At 33.4% G+C, this 15,857-nt stretch overlaps 1 protein-coding gene across 1 annotated transcript; it reads left to right on the top strand.

The window, feature by feature from the left end:
• The first annotated feature begins 2,879 nt into the window (after positions 1-2,879).
• On the top strand, positions 2,880-3,604 carry LOC132046135 (uncharacterized). Its single transcript, XM_059436687.1, has 2 exons — positions 2,880-3,191; positions 3,407-3,604. Exons 1-2 carry the CDS (start codon positions 2,880-2,882, stop codon positions 3,602-3,604), a joined length of 510 nt encoding a protein of 169 aa, XP_059292670.1.
• The last annotated feature ends 12,253 nt before the right edge of the window (positions 3,605-15,857 follow it).

The following is a 15,857-nucleotide window of genomic DNA, read 5'->3' as shown; positions in this document are numbered from 1 at the left end:
GGCAGAGATTTGCCTAAGGCCTAATTTTGGGTAAAAGTTTGCCTTAAGGCAAAATTCTACCTTAAGGCCTAACTTTAGCCCAAATAGGCCTAACTTTGATACAAAACTCTTCATTGTGAAATTTTTTTTTTAACTGAGCCGGGATTCGAACCCCAAATCTCATTATATTAGGCGCAGGGCAAAAATTAAAGACCACCAATTTGAGGGACAAAAATTAAAGACCAGTGCATTTGAAGGGTAAGCCGCACAAAAAAATGTTTTATTGGCCCATAATAATGCATCGTTCACCAAACACTTGGTACTTTCTTTCAAGAAATGGACTCAAGGCCTTAGACCATTAGCAATTTAGCATGTTGGAGATAAAATTAAGGCCAAAGGTATAAATATGTTGGAGATAAAATTAAGGCCAAAGGTATAAATATAGTGAAACTTACATAAATAGCTACCTTTTAGTAGCTTGTAACAAGAAATAGCTATAAAATTGTTATTTACTAAGCGTAGCTGAATTTTTAGTTGAAACGCGTGTATTTCATTTTTTTGAAATACAAAATACATTAACGTCCGACAACCTTCTTGGTAAAATTAGGCGTATTTATGGAATTTTAAATTCAGGTATTCGGTTTAAATCTACCCATTAATCACGCGTAATGAATGTTCTTCCATAACGATTACGTATATCTCTCCACTTTTATCACAATCAAAACTTTTTTGAATTCAAAAAATGCGAAGATCTAAAAAGATCCAACTACAGAAGTATCTCTTTGAGCTCTGTTTTCTACATTCGAATTCTTCAAAATCAAGTTGAAATACACTCAATAAGATACGAACGAGTGTATATATGGAATTTTAGTGAAGATCAGATTTGTATTTCAGATTCTACAAAAGGTATGTTTCAAATTTTCAATGATTTGCGTGATTTTTTTTAATTCAATTTTCTGTGATTGGAACGATGAATTTTTTTTTTCCAATGCAGTCAATGTTCTTCTAGTTTTGTTGAATTATCAAAACGAAACATGTCAAGCATAACAACAGTGATCAGCAGACACTCCGGTTTTTGGAATGAACTTAATTGCTTTGTTGATTACAAACTAGACGCAGTTGTCTTCAAAGATTATTTTTCATACGATGAATTGGTTGAAACTATAGCAATTCGTTAGGTGTTGATATTAGCGAGAAAACGATATCAATAAAATATCTTTGTTGAAGGAGACAACGTGCCAATTGAAATACGCAACAATATGGGAGTAAGGGTGTATGTTGAGCTTAAGAGAGAAAACGGGGGATTTGAAGCATATCCGTTGTGCGTTAGCATAAAGCGATAATGATCTTGAGAATTTTGTGTCGGAGAATGCAACGGTTGGAAACGATATGTTTCAACTTGAATTTAATGATTATATGTATCTATGGACGTAGTTGATTCAAATGATTTGGATGCGTCGGATTGTGCTAAGGTCTGTTGTTTTATTTCAAAACAACGATGACTTGATAATTTCAAACAAGGAAGATAAGGATGTTTTTGTTGATCAAATCTACAAAGATAAGGAAACTCTGAAGAATGTTATGGCGAATTATGCAATTCGAAAAAAGATTCAATTTCGGAATGGAGAGGTCGAATGCCGTAAGGTATGTTAGTCACCTAAAAATATGAAATACATTGAAATATACTATGAAATATATTGAAATATACTAAGAAATACATTGAAATACAGTGACGTAAACTGTTGTATTGCCATTACATTTCAGTTGGATTTAATTAAATATAGTGAAATACGAACTGTTTGAATTATTTAATTCCATTATCTAACCATTTCAGTATATATATACAATGTATTTATGATGTTGTATGTGTTTGAAACTTCAATCTGACTGTTCTTTACTTGTATTGGTTTATGTAGTTACACTCCGGTATGCTGTTCAACTGATTGTCGTTGGAAATTCAGAGCTTCAAGTATTGCGAACTCTGAAATGTTCGGAGTGAGATCTTTTCATGACGAACATACGTGTCCATTGAAGGACAAAGTGTATTCCCAAAGGCAAGCAACAAGTTGGTTGATTGGTGCGTCAGTTGTTAAGCCAAAAATAGCAAATCACAAGAGGAAATATACACACAGTGATATAGTAGACGATGTAAAAAATGAGTATGGCGTTGATGTTTCTTATATGACGGCCTGGAGGGCTAGAGAAAAGGCAATGAATGAATTAAGAGGGGAACCAACGAATCATACAAGAAGTTACCGGGATATGTCTACGTATATGGATAAAACATACCACCGGATCACATGTGAGAATGCACAAATCACAACAAAACGAGTTCTTGTATTTGTTTATAGCACTTAAAGCGTTCATAAAAGGCTTCGAGTGTTGTAGACCAATAGTTGTAGTAGATGGTTCCCACCTTAAAACTACATATAACGGTACTTTTGTATCAGCCAGCACGTTGGATGGTGCAGGTAGATGCCAAAATGTTTAAATACATTTTTTTCTGTTTTTTGGTATATTTCGTTGTATTTCATTCTATTTCCAATGTATTTCAAATATGCTTTATGTTATATTTCACTGTAATAATACACAAAAACATGTATGTGCGAGGTAATATTCTACCATTGGCATATGGTGTGATAGATTCGAAAACGATAAGTCTTGGACTGGTTCTTTGACGGTTCAAACAAGCTTATGGGAATAGGAGAACATGTGTGTTGTATCGATAGACATGAGAGCATCATTAAGGCGGTGAGTAGAGTGTATCCAAGCGTACCACATTTGGCGTGCATATGACATTTATGGAAAAATGTGACCACGAAATACAAGTCGAATGGTGAAGTATTGAGTCTATTCTATGCACTTGTAAAAGCATACACACGAAAAAGTTTGATAAGGCGATGGAGAAGATTGAGAAGGTTGATTTTCGGGTAAAAGAGTACTTGGAGGATGCTGGAAGGGAAAAATGGGCTCGACTGTATTCACCCGTTAACAGAGGATGGACAATGACGTCAAATATAGCCGAATGTATTAATGGAAAATTGGTAGCGACAAGAGAGTTGCACATTTTCGATTTTCTTGAAGAAGTGAGGAAGATGTTTGGGAGGTGGAATTGCACTAATAGGAGGAATGGTACATACACATTCACAACACTTGGGAAAGCATTCCAGCATTTATTAACAATAAACGAATGTAAATCTCTACGTATGACGGTATGTTACTGTTTATTTTGTTGAAATCTGCCTACATATATTTCAATATATTTCAGCATATTTTAGAAGGTACTTAAGTAATTCTGTTTGGATTGTATATTTCCATGTATTTCATATTAAGTAATTCTGTTTGGATTGTATATTTCCATGTATTTCATATTACTTATCCCTGTTAATATTCAATGTATTAAGTCGACACATTTCGTCTTGATTAGGTTGAACCATCAGGCGAATATGTGTATACCGTAAATGATGAGGCAAGGCGATTCATAATTGATCTTAAGAAGAAAACATGCAGTTGTCGGATGTTCCAAATGGACGAGATACCATGTCCACATGCATGGGCTGTATTGAAGAGTAAAAGTCTTATGCCTGATGAATATTGTTCAGACCTATTCAAACCAAAGACGTGATTAAGACGTATGATGTATGCTGTGGATCCTGCTGACGAGAGTGAGTGGAATATTCCCAAACACATAAGCGATGAAGTTGTTTTGCCACCAAGATACAAAGAGACCCCGGGAAGGCCAAAGAAAAAGCGAGATAAACCATTAATGGAGACGATGATTGGTAAACGTAGGAATGCTTGTAGTACTTGTGGACGTCTTGGTCACAATAGACGTTCTTGTTCCAATGAGCCACGTAAGAAGTAGATGTCTAGATTGTAATTGTTTTTTTTAAAAAAAAATACCTTATCCCCAAAAATATTAAATAAAGAAATTTTTGGTTCATCGTTGTATTCTGTAATTTTTGTCCTTCATTTTCATAAATAATATTGCATACAATTCGGTGTTAACGGACATTAAAATGAAAAATAAGTGAAATGTTTAAGAAACATTAAGTTGCATTAGGACTGGAATAACCAGAAGCAGGTGCTGGAATACAACCCTGGTATTTTGTATTTCACTATATTTCGATGTATTTCCTTTTGCATTTTCACTATATTTTTTTTACATTTCACTATATTTCTGTGCATATCTCTGTATTTCACTGTTCAAAATGTAAGAGTATTCCAGTTCACCTGGAACAATTTGTCGAATTGAAGAGTGGGTATATAACATTGGAATATATTGAAAATGCACCGAAAGTTTTTCATTAAACGATAAATAAAAATATGGGAGACTTAAACAAAAAATAGTTAAGTCATTGATGAAAAAACATTGCCATTTGTCAATTCTTTACAAAACAACACAACAAAATATAGAAAAATGGTCAGCAAAACAGTACTGTGAAAAACGATTCAACATTACAACCTAGTGGTCTAATTAGCAACTATCGTAATGACCGCGTTGTAATCTATGGCGAGCCTAAGCTGGTCTTTGCGGCGAGCTCATTGTCACTAAAGGCATTCAAATCAGCCTTTTGCCATCCGTATTCCCATAGTAATGCCCCGTATCTATTACGTAGTGTTTAAATCAATTTCGGATGGAACGCCTCATCCGAACAAACGTATTCACAAAATGCGGCAACATACACATCACAATCCACAAAAAATAAAAAATAAAAATGATTATTGGTTGAGAATTTTGAAAAAAAAAAAAATGGAACTCTGATGTTGAAAGACATATGCTGCCAGAGGCTTGTTCATTGTTGTATTCTGTATTTTTTGTCCTTCATTTTCATAATAATAATGCATACAATTCAGTGTTAACGAACATTAAAATGAAAAATAAGTGAAATGTTTAAGAAATATTAAGTTGCATTAGGACTGGAATAACCAGAAGCAGGTGCTGGAATACAACCCTGATATTTTGTATTTCACTCTATTTCGGTATATTTCTGTGTATTTCTCTGTATTTCAGTGTTCAAAGTGTAAGAGTATTCCAGTTCACCTGGAATAATTTGTCGAATTGAAGAGTGGTTATATAACATTGGAATATATTGAAAATACACCAGAGACTGTTTTCATTAAACGATAAATAAAAATATGGAAGACTTAAACAAAAAATAGTAGTGAAAGAAATTAGTTAAGTCATTGATGAAAAAACACTGCCATTTGTCAATTCTTTACAAAACAACACAACAAAATGTAGAAAAATTGTCAGCAAAACAGTACTATAAAAATCAATTCAACATTAAAACCTAGTGGACTAATTAACAACTACTGTATCGACCGCGTCATAATCTATGGCAGGCCTAAGCGGTCATGGCGAGGTTCATTGTCCTATCTGAAGGCATTCAAATCAGCCGTTTGCCATCTGTATTCCCAAAGTAATGCCTCGTATCTATTGCGTAGTGATTCTGCATCAATTTCAGATGGAACGCCTCGTCCAGAACAAAAGTATTCAGCAAATGCGGCAACATACACACCACAATCCCTGAAAAAATAAAAAATAAAAATGATTATTGGTTGAGAATTTTGAAAAAAAAAAAATGGAACTCTGATGTTGAAAGACATACATGCTGCCAGAGGCTTGTTGTGGCAAGTCGTTCACATACATGACACGAAAGTCATCGGTCACATGTTTGCCCTTGTATGATGGGTGGTTAATCCAATCGATGCCTTTTTTTTTCTCATAAAATCCCGGACAAATGTAGATGATGTGGCAATAGGGTAGCTATCTTGTGTATTTCTCTTCTAACAACAGCATCATGACAAGCAGCTCGGTATGAGTTGTAGATGTACAGACGCCTGCACGTAAAAGAAATTTACATCAGCTCGGTTAACAGGTTGGTAAATTAAATTTCATACGTACCTTATAGGATAGAAATACGAGGAACATACGGGGAGATATGCGGAGATTTAATGAATTTTTTTTTTAAAAAAAGTAGGAATACACAATAAATGAATGGCACTATAATCAAGATCCGGTGATTTTCCTCTTTGATGTTGACGGGGATGAGAACACAATCAAGCGTATGCCATGGCACATTAGCCGGCATCTATACCCGTTAATGTACTCACATATTTCATTCTCGGCCGGCAACACTACGGGTCCCCTCACAGGATTAGCATATGAACGATGAATTTCATCAATTTTGGAGAAGAACATACGATCAACGATTGTGAATTTGAATCACATTTACCCTTGTCGTACTTGCCTTTCTTCCCAAGTAGTAAAAAATGACATCAATATCTTTTTGTCAAAAAAAAAAAATGAAATTAGTCTAATGGATCTTGGTAAAAAAAAATGAAATAAGCACGAGAGAAAATATGCAGTCAAGATGCAGGAAATATAGAGAAATACACAAAAAGAATATCGAGAAATATAGGAAATATAGAGATATATGGTAAAAGAGGAAATGGGAAATATAGCACCTCATCATTCCAAGACTGGCCATTCATCGATAAGAGATAGAACCAGTTTTTGTCATCGATATGTAACACACCAAAATTGAAGCTTAAATTGATGTCATCTGGATCCAAAGCTTGCTTATTCTTTTTGTAACGGGCTTCATTGCCCTTTCTAAATAACAACAAACGGTTATTTTCATGTTGAACAATTTACTTTGCTGAAAGAATGAATATATAAATTAAAAAGGTAAATACGTTCAAACTTACTTTTTAGCATGCCTTAGAAGTAGATCCTGTTCAAGCCAATTCCGATATTGTTGAATAAGCGAAGTATTTCGGGGCCATTAATTGGATCTTCAATAAATGGATGCTTCTTTTCAAATATGGAAGGTGTAGGGTTTTGAAGCAGAGAAGCACGCCCAGCGTAATTAGTCGTGTAAGGTGGTAAGAAGTATTTACTAGGTTTGACTATCCTAGTTGGAATAACATCTGGTTGATTCGGTACTACTTCCGCATTAATCAACGGCTACTGTATTCCTTTATCGAGCCGGACATTCTTGGCATAACAAATCCTTTGTGACCCGTTTGATGAAACACACAGATAATCTGTGAACCTATTTGGCTTGGTAACATTTCGTCGAGGATCAGCCATTGTGACTTAGTAATGTTCTCATCGAACTGTGTGGGTCTCTAAAATTGAATGATCGGTGATGTCCCAAGGTTGTATTCCACCGCCGCCGCCACGGTACACGAATTTCTAGAGGCAACCTATGTAATGAGCGTCTCTATAACCATTCCCTAAAAAAAAAAAAGAGATTTAATAAATGTTAAGTATAGCGAGTATCTTGAAAGATCTATAAGATTGAATGTAAATTTACCTGTTGGGTTGAAAGTTCCTTCGTCCGTCCGATTAATCTCTTCGGATGAAGCTTTACGTGTATACGCACTCTTAAATTTCCGGCGGTCACTACAATTTCGGAACTACCTCGTATGCCTTTGGTCCAACACCCTTTTGAATAAGCAAAATTTAAAGCAAAATCATAACATAAAAATATAAGGTTTGAAATTATTAAATACACGAGAAATAGGGCAGTTAGATTGATTACTGTAGAGGTGGAAATACATAGAAATACAAACAAAAAAAAAAAAAAAGAGAAAGATTGTAAAATAGACAATTGTATCGATGAAATACAAAACGCCATGCATAAATACGAAAGTTTGTAAAATAGAAAATACGGGAAAACATAACTTTAAAATTTGAGAGTGGAACATGGCAACCATATACTTTTTTGTGCATACAATGCACAACAACATAACTTTAAAAGATGGATTTCCGTCACAACCTCATTTTACCTTAATTGACTCATCATCATGTTTGGGAGGGAGATGTTTGAATGGTAGAATCATGAGCGTAAGTTTTCTTTAGTCGTTAGCGTGGCTTGACTGTCGAGTTTGATGCTTTCCAGAGCACCTCACTATCGGCAACCTTCACATAAAAAAATGAATTAATATAAATTGTATTTCGCAATAAGAGTCTAAAAATGTTAGTTCAATTGCTATTTTCACATTTACCTTGTCCATAAATTGTTCACCTTGATTGCTTCAAAATAGCTTCTTGAAGTTGTCATCCATGAAAGTTCGAAGCTTTGACAACTCACTTTGTGAACTCACCAATGACCTAATATTTAAACAAAAATAGTATTTCAATTTGTTTAGAAACGATGGTAAATACACCATTTTTTTTTTTTGTTTCGTTACTAAAATCACTTGCGATTCCTTGAAAACTTGAAAATCTTTCCTTAGCAATTGTATTTCCTCTTTCATGGATATAGTAGGGACATCGCGTAATTGTGGTGTTTGGGGTCTATTCATTTGTTCATTAAACTTTGGTGAAACGGACTTTCCTTAAATTAGGCTTTTGATCCTTGTGACTCTTCTTCCGGTTATGCGTAGTTCGGTGTGGATTTATTGTTTCTTAGATGTGGAAGCTGTTGTAGGAAGTTGTCTGCGTCTCTTTGAAGGTGGAGAATACGTACGATTCATCCGTTGTTGATGTTTGCCCTTAGAAAGGTGGGGGGGGGGGGGGGGGGGTAAATGAAATCATCAAAGTCATCCCGCGGCATATTTGTGACTTGGAAACCTTCATTGGCATCAACTAAGACATTTTTGTCTCTTGTATCATGACAGGACAACAACATCGGGCAATTGGAGGCTCTCCAACTCACTGCTAGTGGGGATTGTATTTGCAAATGTACAGCTCTGAAGAAGAAAGCAATACAAAAAATAGTGAAATATAATGAAATACAAAAAATAGTGAAATACAAAAAAATCAGAAAATACACCGAAATATAGTGAAATACAAAAAATCGGGGAAAAAAAAACACATAACGAGAAAGCAATAATATGAAAAGGTAGAACGAGTGTAGTACAAACTAAAATCGATGAGGCATAATTGCAAAATAAATGCTATGAAAAAACATAAAAATAAGTTAGAGTGTCGAATATTACCCATTATTTGCCGTCTCTAAAAATGCCTTCCATCAAAATATTATATTTGTGAAATGTCGATAGACCTCAATTCAACATTCTTGGAATGGAATTTCGGTTTAATAGCGAGATACGATGGAACTCTTAGACAACACTCATAAAGCCAAACTTGCATAGCCGGTGGCATCCCATGGATCCTATAATGCGTATTTGTAAGCGAGAATGCTTCTTGTTGATGCTTCTAATCAACTCGTTAAAAGCTTCTTTGCCCCATGGATAATCTACATACCTTCCATCCTCAACCACTTCAAAATGAACCCTTGGTATACTTGTTTTCTTAGGCTCACCGCAAAAGATGTATGTATTTATAAAAAACAAAATTGCAAACTTAACGAGCGTCATCATCATTATCTCCCCAACACTTATTCTTAAAGCAATCAATGAACTCCAATCTTTTTACTTTACTCCTGGTTCCACCAAAATATGCATCCATAATCCTATTCGATTCTTCCTCATCGTATGTAAATTCACCTTCATCGGCTGCAATTTAGCCCGCTCATAAAGACAAATTCTCTCATGAAGTAAATCTCGATACAATACCGTTTATATCAATTGTAAAGCAATCGAGTGCTCTCCTTGAGCTCTCTTACCATGAAGCACCTAAAAATCGTGCTTGAACCTCCGAGTGCTTTAGAGAAATTTTCCAAATATTGTCTTGAAAGATCTCTAGCGTAAGAACGATTAGCTTACTCTTGATATCTTTGAACACCTCGATATTAGTGTACCGTTGCATCGATGGAGCCTCTTCGGGATGACTCACAACATAGAATTTAGTTTCCTAAAATAAAAATGCAACACTAAGTTAAAGAATTTGAAACAATTGTATAAAACATACACACAAAGAAATGTCTTGAATTGCATATCCAAGAAAAATATACACACACAAAAAAAAAATTGCATAACACAACTAACACAGCTTTAAAATCAATAAGTACAGAATAGTAAACATATCTACTTGTGAAAAAACATAGAAATATAATGAAATACAGTTAAAGACGAAAAACAAATTCCACAGTCATGTTGTATATGATATAAACTACAGTTGATGCACATATAGATTTTATTAAATACACAGAAATATACTGAATTGCATATCCAATTATGTCGAAATATACAGAAATATAGTGAAATACAAAACAACAAATCGAAAAATTTCATCAATACCTGTTCATCCTCTTCCAGATCTACATCTTTAACAACATTTTTACCCTTAACATCTGAAGAAGGCTTGGTTACTTTTCTCTTATTTTGTTGAGCAACTTTAGAACCTTTTTTTACTGGTACATCATATTTTTGCTTGCTCCGTTTTGGAACTTCAGTTGGAGGAAGTTGACGCATCCTTATTTGGGTCATGAATCTTCTTGTCTTCTCCTCTGACAACAATTTTAGTGATTCTCCTGCAATTGGAAGTTGTTGTTGTGAAAATCCCAAGAAACTAGGACCATCATAAGCATGAGGACTACCTCGAGTATTCCTACTTGGAGTATCTCTTTCCGCCATTAAAATGGAGAATTAGATCTTGTTTTAAACACTCTCTAACAATAGGGCGAAAACGAGAAAAAAAAAAAAAAAGGAATGAAAAAAGAAACAAAGAAAACGATGAAAATATAAGAATAAATACAGAGAAATACATCAAAGAAAGTAATAAATTCGTTACCTACACTGTGTGGGTAACGATTAAGGAAGATGGAATCGTGATAATAATGATGATAGATAATGGGCGTATAATACGGTTGCGGCTATTGAAGATGGGAGAGAAATTAATTTGAAAAAAAGAGAAAGAATTAGGAGTTATTGGGGAACATGAGGCGTAAGTTTAGGGAAATACGGAGAGAGAGAACGCTTGTAGAGCGATTCAAGCTGGTAATTTTGAAATTAATTTAAGCTATTAAAAATAAATAAAATAAAAGGTAGCTACTATTATTAAATAAGTCTTAGAGGTAGTTATGTCCAGTAAATTTTCTATAAATATACCCTTTAATTTTGCGATTTAGAGCAGATATATCTCTCGTTAACAGAGTGGTGCATATATATCCTTATCGTTACACAAATGGTGCAAATATACCCTTTTCGTAGCAAGAATTTTTTTGAAAAATCATTGGTTTATCTTTTAATTAAGAAAATGTCACGTGACTTTTAAAAAAATAAGCCTACCAAATCTTTAAAAAAAGGGTTGACTTTTTTTTTTTTAAGTCACCAGGCATTTTTTTCCTAGTAGGTTGTCTTGTTCATTTAAAAAAAAAAAAAACATCTCCTTGGCTTTTAAAAGAATAAGTCTACCCAACTTTTTAAATGAATAAGACCCATTCCACCAGAAAAAAATTATCACATGGATTTAAAAAAAATATATCTACTAAAAAAATAGGTACACTTATTTTTTTAAAGCCATGTGTCATTTTTTTAATTAAATAACAAGCTAAATAATTTTTTTTTTTAAAATCTGTTAGTGAAAAGGGTATATTTGCACTATTTGTGTAACATCAAGGGTATATATGTACCACTTTTTTAACGAGGGATATATCTGCTCTAAATCACAAAGTTGAGGGATATATTTGCCCCTTTTCCCTAAAATTAATGGTAAAATTTAATTTTAATGAAAAAGTATATAAAGTGTTTAAAATGATTTATAAAAATTAATAAATTTTACGTACATAATTATTCAATTTTTTATTTGATTTATTTCTTATAAAATCAAACCATGCCAAACATGATCGATTTTTTAAAATTTTAAATCAAACCAAACCAAATCCAAACAAATGTTGTTTAATAGATTTGGTTCCCTTTTTTTTTATTTTTTATTTTTTATTTGAATTGATTGTATCACCTAACCATATGGACACCCCTGCTCATACTCATTATTTATGTGAAACCAATAATTTAAGTTTAGCAGTTAAAAGATGAAGCAAGAATACATAATACTTGACCTTATCTTGATATATATTTTTTTTTTTTGACAGGATCCTACCCCGGCTGCTACTACTTACTCTTCTATTTCTTCGTCCTTATTTACGTACAACTAAATTTAAGTATTGGCCAGACTTGTGAATGAGTAACTAGATGACAAACTTGCAAGACTCGTGAAAAGTCGTGGCTTTAATTGGTTTCAGAATTTACATACTAATTAAGGTTCATCCAAATTGACTCTACTGTGTTTAAGGCAGTATTCATTATGAACCCATTGAACCGGACCCCTCAATTAGGCATTGATTGACCCCTATTGTCTTTGCATTATAAATATGAAAAACCATAATAGTAGGTGAATTTTTGGAAACTCAAGAACCATGGACTTTTAACAAATGAATTTGCTTACCTACCAATTTGATTGTTTTTAAGCCATTATTTTTTTGCGCGGATTTCCCTTTAAAGCCACTGGTCTATAATTTTTACCCCTTAAATTGCTAGTCTTTAATTTTTGCCTTCGCCTAAAAAAGTAGCCGAAAATATCCTGTGATTCTGGATTCGAACCCTAGTTCAGTAAAAAAAGGAAAAAAACAATTTTGCAAGGCAAAGTTTCGCTAAAAGTTATGCGTTATAAGGCAGAACTTAGTTATGTCTTAAGGCAAAAAGTTATGCCTTAAAATATTTGGATAGACTTAAAAAAAACTTATAAGCTAGAACGACTTATAAGCCAAAAAAAAAAAAAGTTGGGGTAGCCCAAATTATTTTTTGGATTATAAGGTTTTCGGCTTATAAATTGCTTTAGATAAGGAATTTTACTTGGCATAGCTTACTATGTTACATATTTATGGAACATAACTATACTTTTTAATAATTAAGTTTAGTAGCTATAATATTATATTTTCACAACTTATGGCTACAGCTTTCTACGATTAACTTACCACTCCCCCCCTATTTTTAGGGGGTTTCTCTCTCTCCCCTTTTCCTAAATATACGTTTCTAACTCCATCTCTCCCTAATTGCGTGCTTTTCAAATCGGTTACGATTTTGCTTTCACTACCTTGTTTTACTGTATTCACTTTAATTTCTCCTTTTCCTTTTTAATCTAAAATTTTCACTCCTCTCTTAATCTACTTTTTACTCACTTATAAACCTACTCGCCTCCCTCATTGCGGACCTTCCAATTTTGGTCATCGATTCTCTTACATTGGTATGGCGTTTTTTTCTCTTCTTCATTATTTACTTACATATCCTATTTCATATTGAAATATTAGGGTACTATTAGCTCTATGATGTGAAGGATTATATTGCTATTAATTTGGAAATTTCTTCTTACAAAATCGATTGATTGCATATTAGAGTATTATGGGTTGCTTTGCTTAATTTGGGTCTAATTGGTATTTACTCAAATACACAATAAGATTTGTAGTTCCTCGCTTGAATTTGATCTTTGATTCTTATTTAAATTGAGTTTAATTGGTAAAAATGGAAGCATTGGAGTTTAATTGCGGGGCTTTCAATTTCTTTTGTTTTGGAGATTCCGGTTTTCGAGGTCGGGTAGTGGAAAAGGAACTCACGTCCGAAATAAAATTTTGGGTTCGAACACATAAATGTTGGAGATATGTTGAGGAAGGAGTGTAAATTTTCACTTCTCCCCGGATATGTGTTTTACTTGCATTTTAAGTATATTTTTATCGTATTTTTCGATGAACTTCAAATTCCCCATTTTTTCAATTCACCGAGATCTATATTTTGCATACATTTTAATTATATTGTTGTCGTATTTTTTTATTATTTCAATTAGTTTGTGTTTTGAACTTGAGTTTATTCTGTTTTTCAATTCACAGTCTGTATTTTTATCATTACGAAAGAACAAGGAAGGGCTGCCCCGTTGATCTTAGAACCCGGTTACATTTAGGGTGACAGTGGATCCAGGCAAAAAAGCTGGTTCTACTTGTTATCTATGGATGAGCAAATTTGGACCTGAGGTTTTGATGTGTTTACTGCTTGTTACTTAAGTTTTATGTTTTATAATAGAATTACAGTGTGATGTATCTAGAGTATATTTTTACTATATTTGACATATATATATATAGATCACAATTTTGTACTTACATTAAGACTGTATTGTATTTTAAAAATATTTTCATCATTATATTTGCACTATATTTAATATTGAGCCATTATTTTATTAGGGGTGTGGGTACTAATTATGTATCGAAATTGTATTTTTGCTATATTCAAGAGTATATTTCACTATATTTATATATATACGGCAATAGTTTTATTGAACATAGTATTGATTATACTCCACGAATTGATGTTTTTACGGCATATTGACGTTATTTTCTACTACCTACGCAAGAAGGAAAGTATCACAATAACAACAATTATAGGTTCTACCGGCCAATTGTATTTTTTCACACTTTAGTTCTTAAATTTAACTTGGGAAAACCCGATTCATCCACATGCGTCGCCAGTAAGGAAGATGGCGTAGTACATTAACGGGCACGGTTTGTTGGCTAATATACCATGGTATCTTGTTGACAACGTACTAATTCACATCAACGTAAAAGAGGAAAATCACTTTGGATTTTGGTTGTGATATCTTTCAACATATGTGCTCTCATCCTTTAAAAAAATCATTCATTTTTCTACAAAATTTATATATTTGTCTTTTTCGTATTTTTCTCTTCCAACAAAAAACACAATAAATACATCTATTTTTTTCTTGGGTTTTGATCGATATTTTTGATCATTTTTTTCGGCGGATTGTGGTGTGTATGTAGCCTTTGCTGAATACTTGAGCTCATGGGAAGTCATCAGCAATTCGATGCAAAAGTGGCACCATATGAGATACGGTGCCCTTTTATGCGACTATGCATGGATAAGTCAAACAACAATGCATCAAGTGATAACGGCTTGACCTCCAAGACCAATTAGTGAGCGAGTTGATTACGATGCGGTTGATAAAAGAGATCTTGATTAAAACTTTTGTGTTTTTTGATTTTTCATGTTGAACAATAGCATAGTTGGTTGCGACTTTTGTTGCTGTTTTTTCATTTTGGACATATCGTTTCATGTGCAATAATGTTTTTTAGGATGATTAATGTTGAACACCACCTTATGATTTTTATATTGCTGTTTCTTTCAAGTATGTTATTTTTTCAATGTATAAATTCCATTTTCATTTTACGTGAAATGTATTCATTTAACAAAGTAGTATATCTAACCTTGAATACGGTCGAAATATACATAAAATATATACGAGATATATTCCATAAGTCCATTTTTAATGTACGGTGTGTTACGAAATTAAAATTTCATCTAAATACACTTCAAATATATGTAAAATATATGAAATATATAACGATAAACGAATAAGATTTATCTACCGGATGGACAAAATGCAACTAAAATATAGCCCAAATATATATCGAAATACAAATATTAAAGCATAATTCCAAAACAAAAGGCCAAATCGGTTTACATAGAGAAGTCTTTCCAAATCCCATTAAACCACCAATATAGCATAACATACGAAATCATCGGATGTTCAACCATGTAAATATATATAAAATAACGAAATTTAAAGTGAATTGTCTTAACAATTAAAATCAAAATGGACTTATTTATTCTTCTTATTGAGAGGCGGATTATCACACGAACGCATGTTATGACAAGACGTCCACATTTACCGCAAATTCTGCGTTTAAATCATCACTCTACCTTAATGGCTTGTCCCTCTTCTTTTTTGGCCTCCCAGAGGAATCTCTTATAGATCGGTGGCATAACGACTTCATACGATATACTTTTAGGAACATTCCACTCGGACTCATCGGGAAGAGGATCAACGAGATCATATGTGTTCACAACTGTTTATCGGCTTGAATAATTCCGAACAATATGCATCGGCGGTCAAATTTTTATTCTTCAATACTGCCCATGCATGAGAACACGGTATCTCGTCCAGATTGGAACATCCT

Source organism: Lycium ferocissimum, unplaced genomic scaffold (assembly GCF_029784015.1).
Source record: "Lycium ferocissimum isolate CSIRO_LF1 unplaced genomic scaffold, AGI_CSIRO_Lferr_CH_V1 ctg9566, whole genome shotgun sequence".
NCBI classification, from domain to species: Eukaryota; Viridiplantae; Streptophyta; class Magnoliopsida; order Solanales; family Solanaceae; genus Lycium; species Lycium ferocissimum.
This window is presented reverse-complemented; position numbering and strand designations above follow the sequence as displayed.

What these genes read in the sequence shown, in the direction of transcription:
- LOC132046135 (XM_059436687.1), top strand. Translation starts at nt 2,880, where the DNA reads ATGGAGAAGATTGAGAAGGTTGATTTTCGGGTAAAAGAGTACTTGGAG. An exon ending in GTAAATCTCTACGTATGACG is followed by an intron (nt 3,192 to 3,406) that starts GTATGTTACTGT and finishes CGTCTTGATTAG; the next exon opens with GTTGAACCATCAGGCGAATA.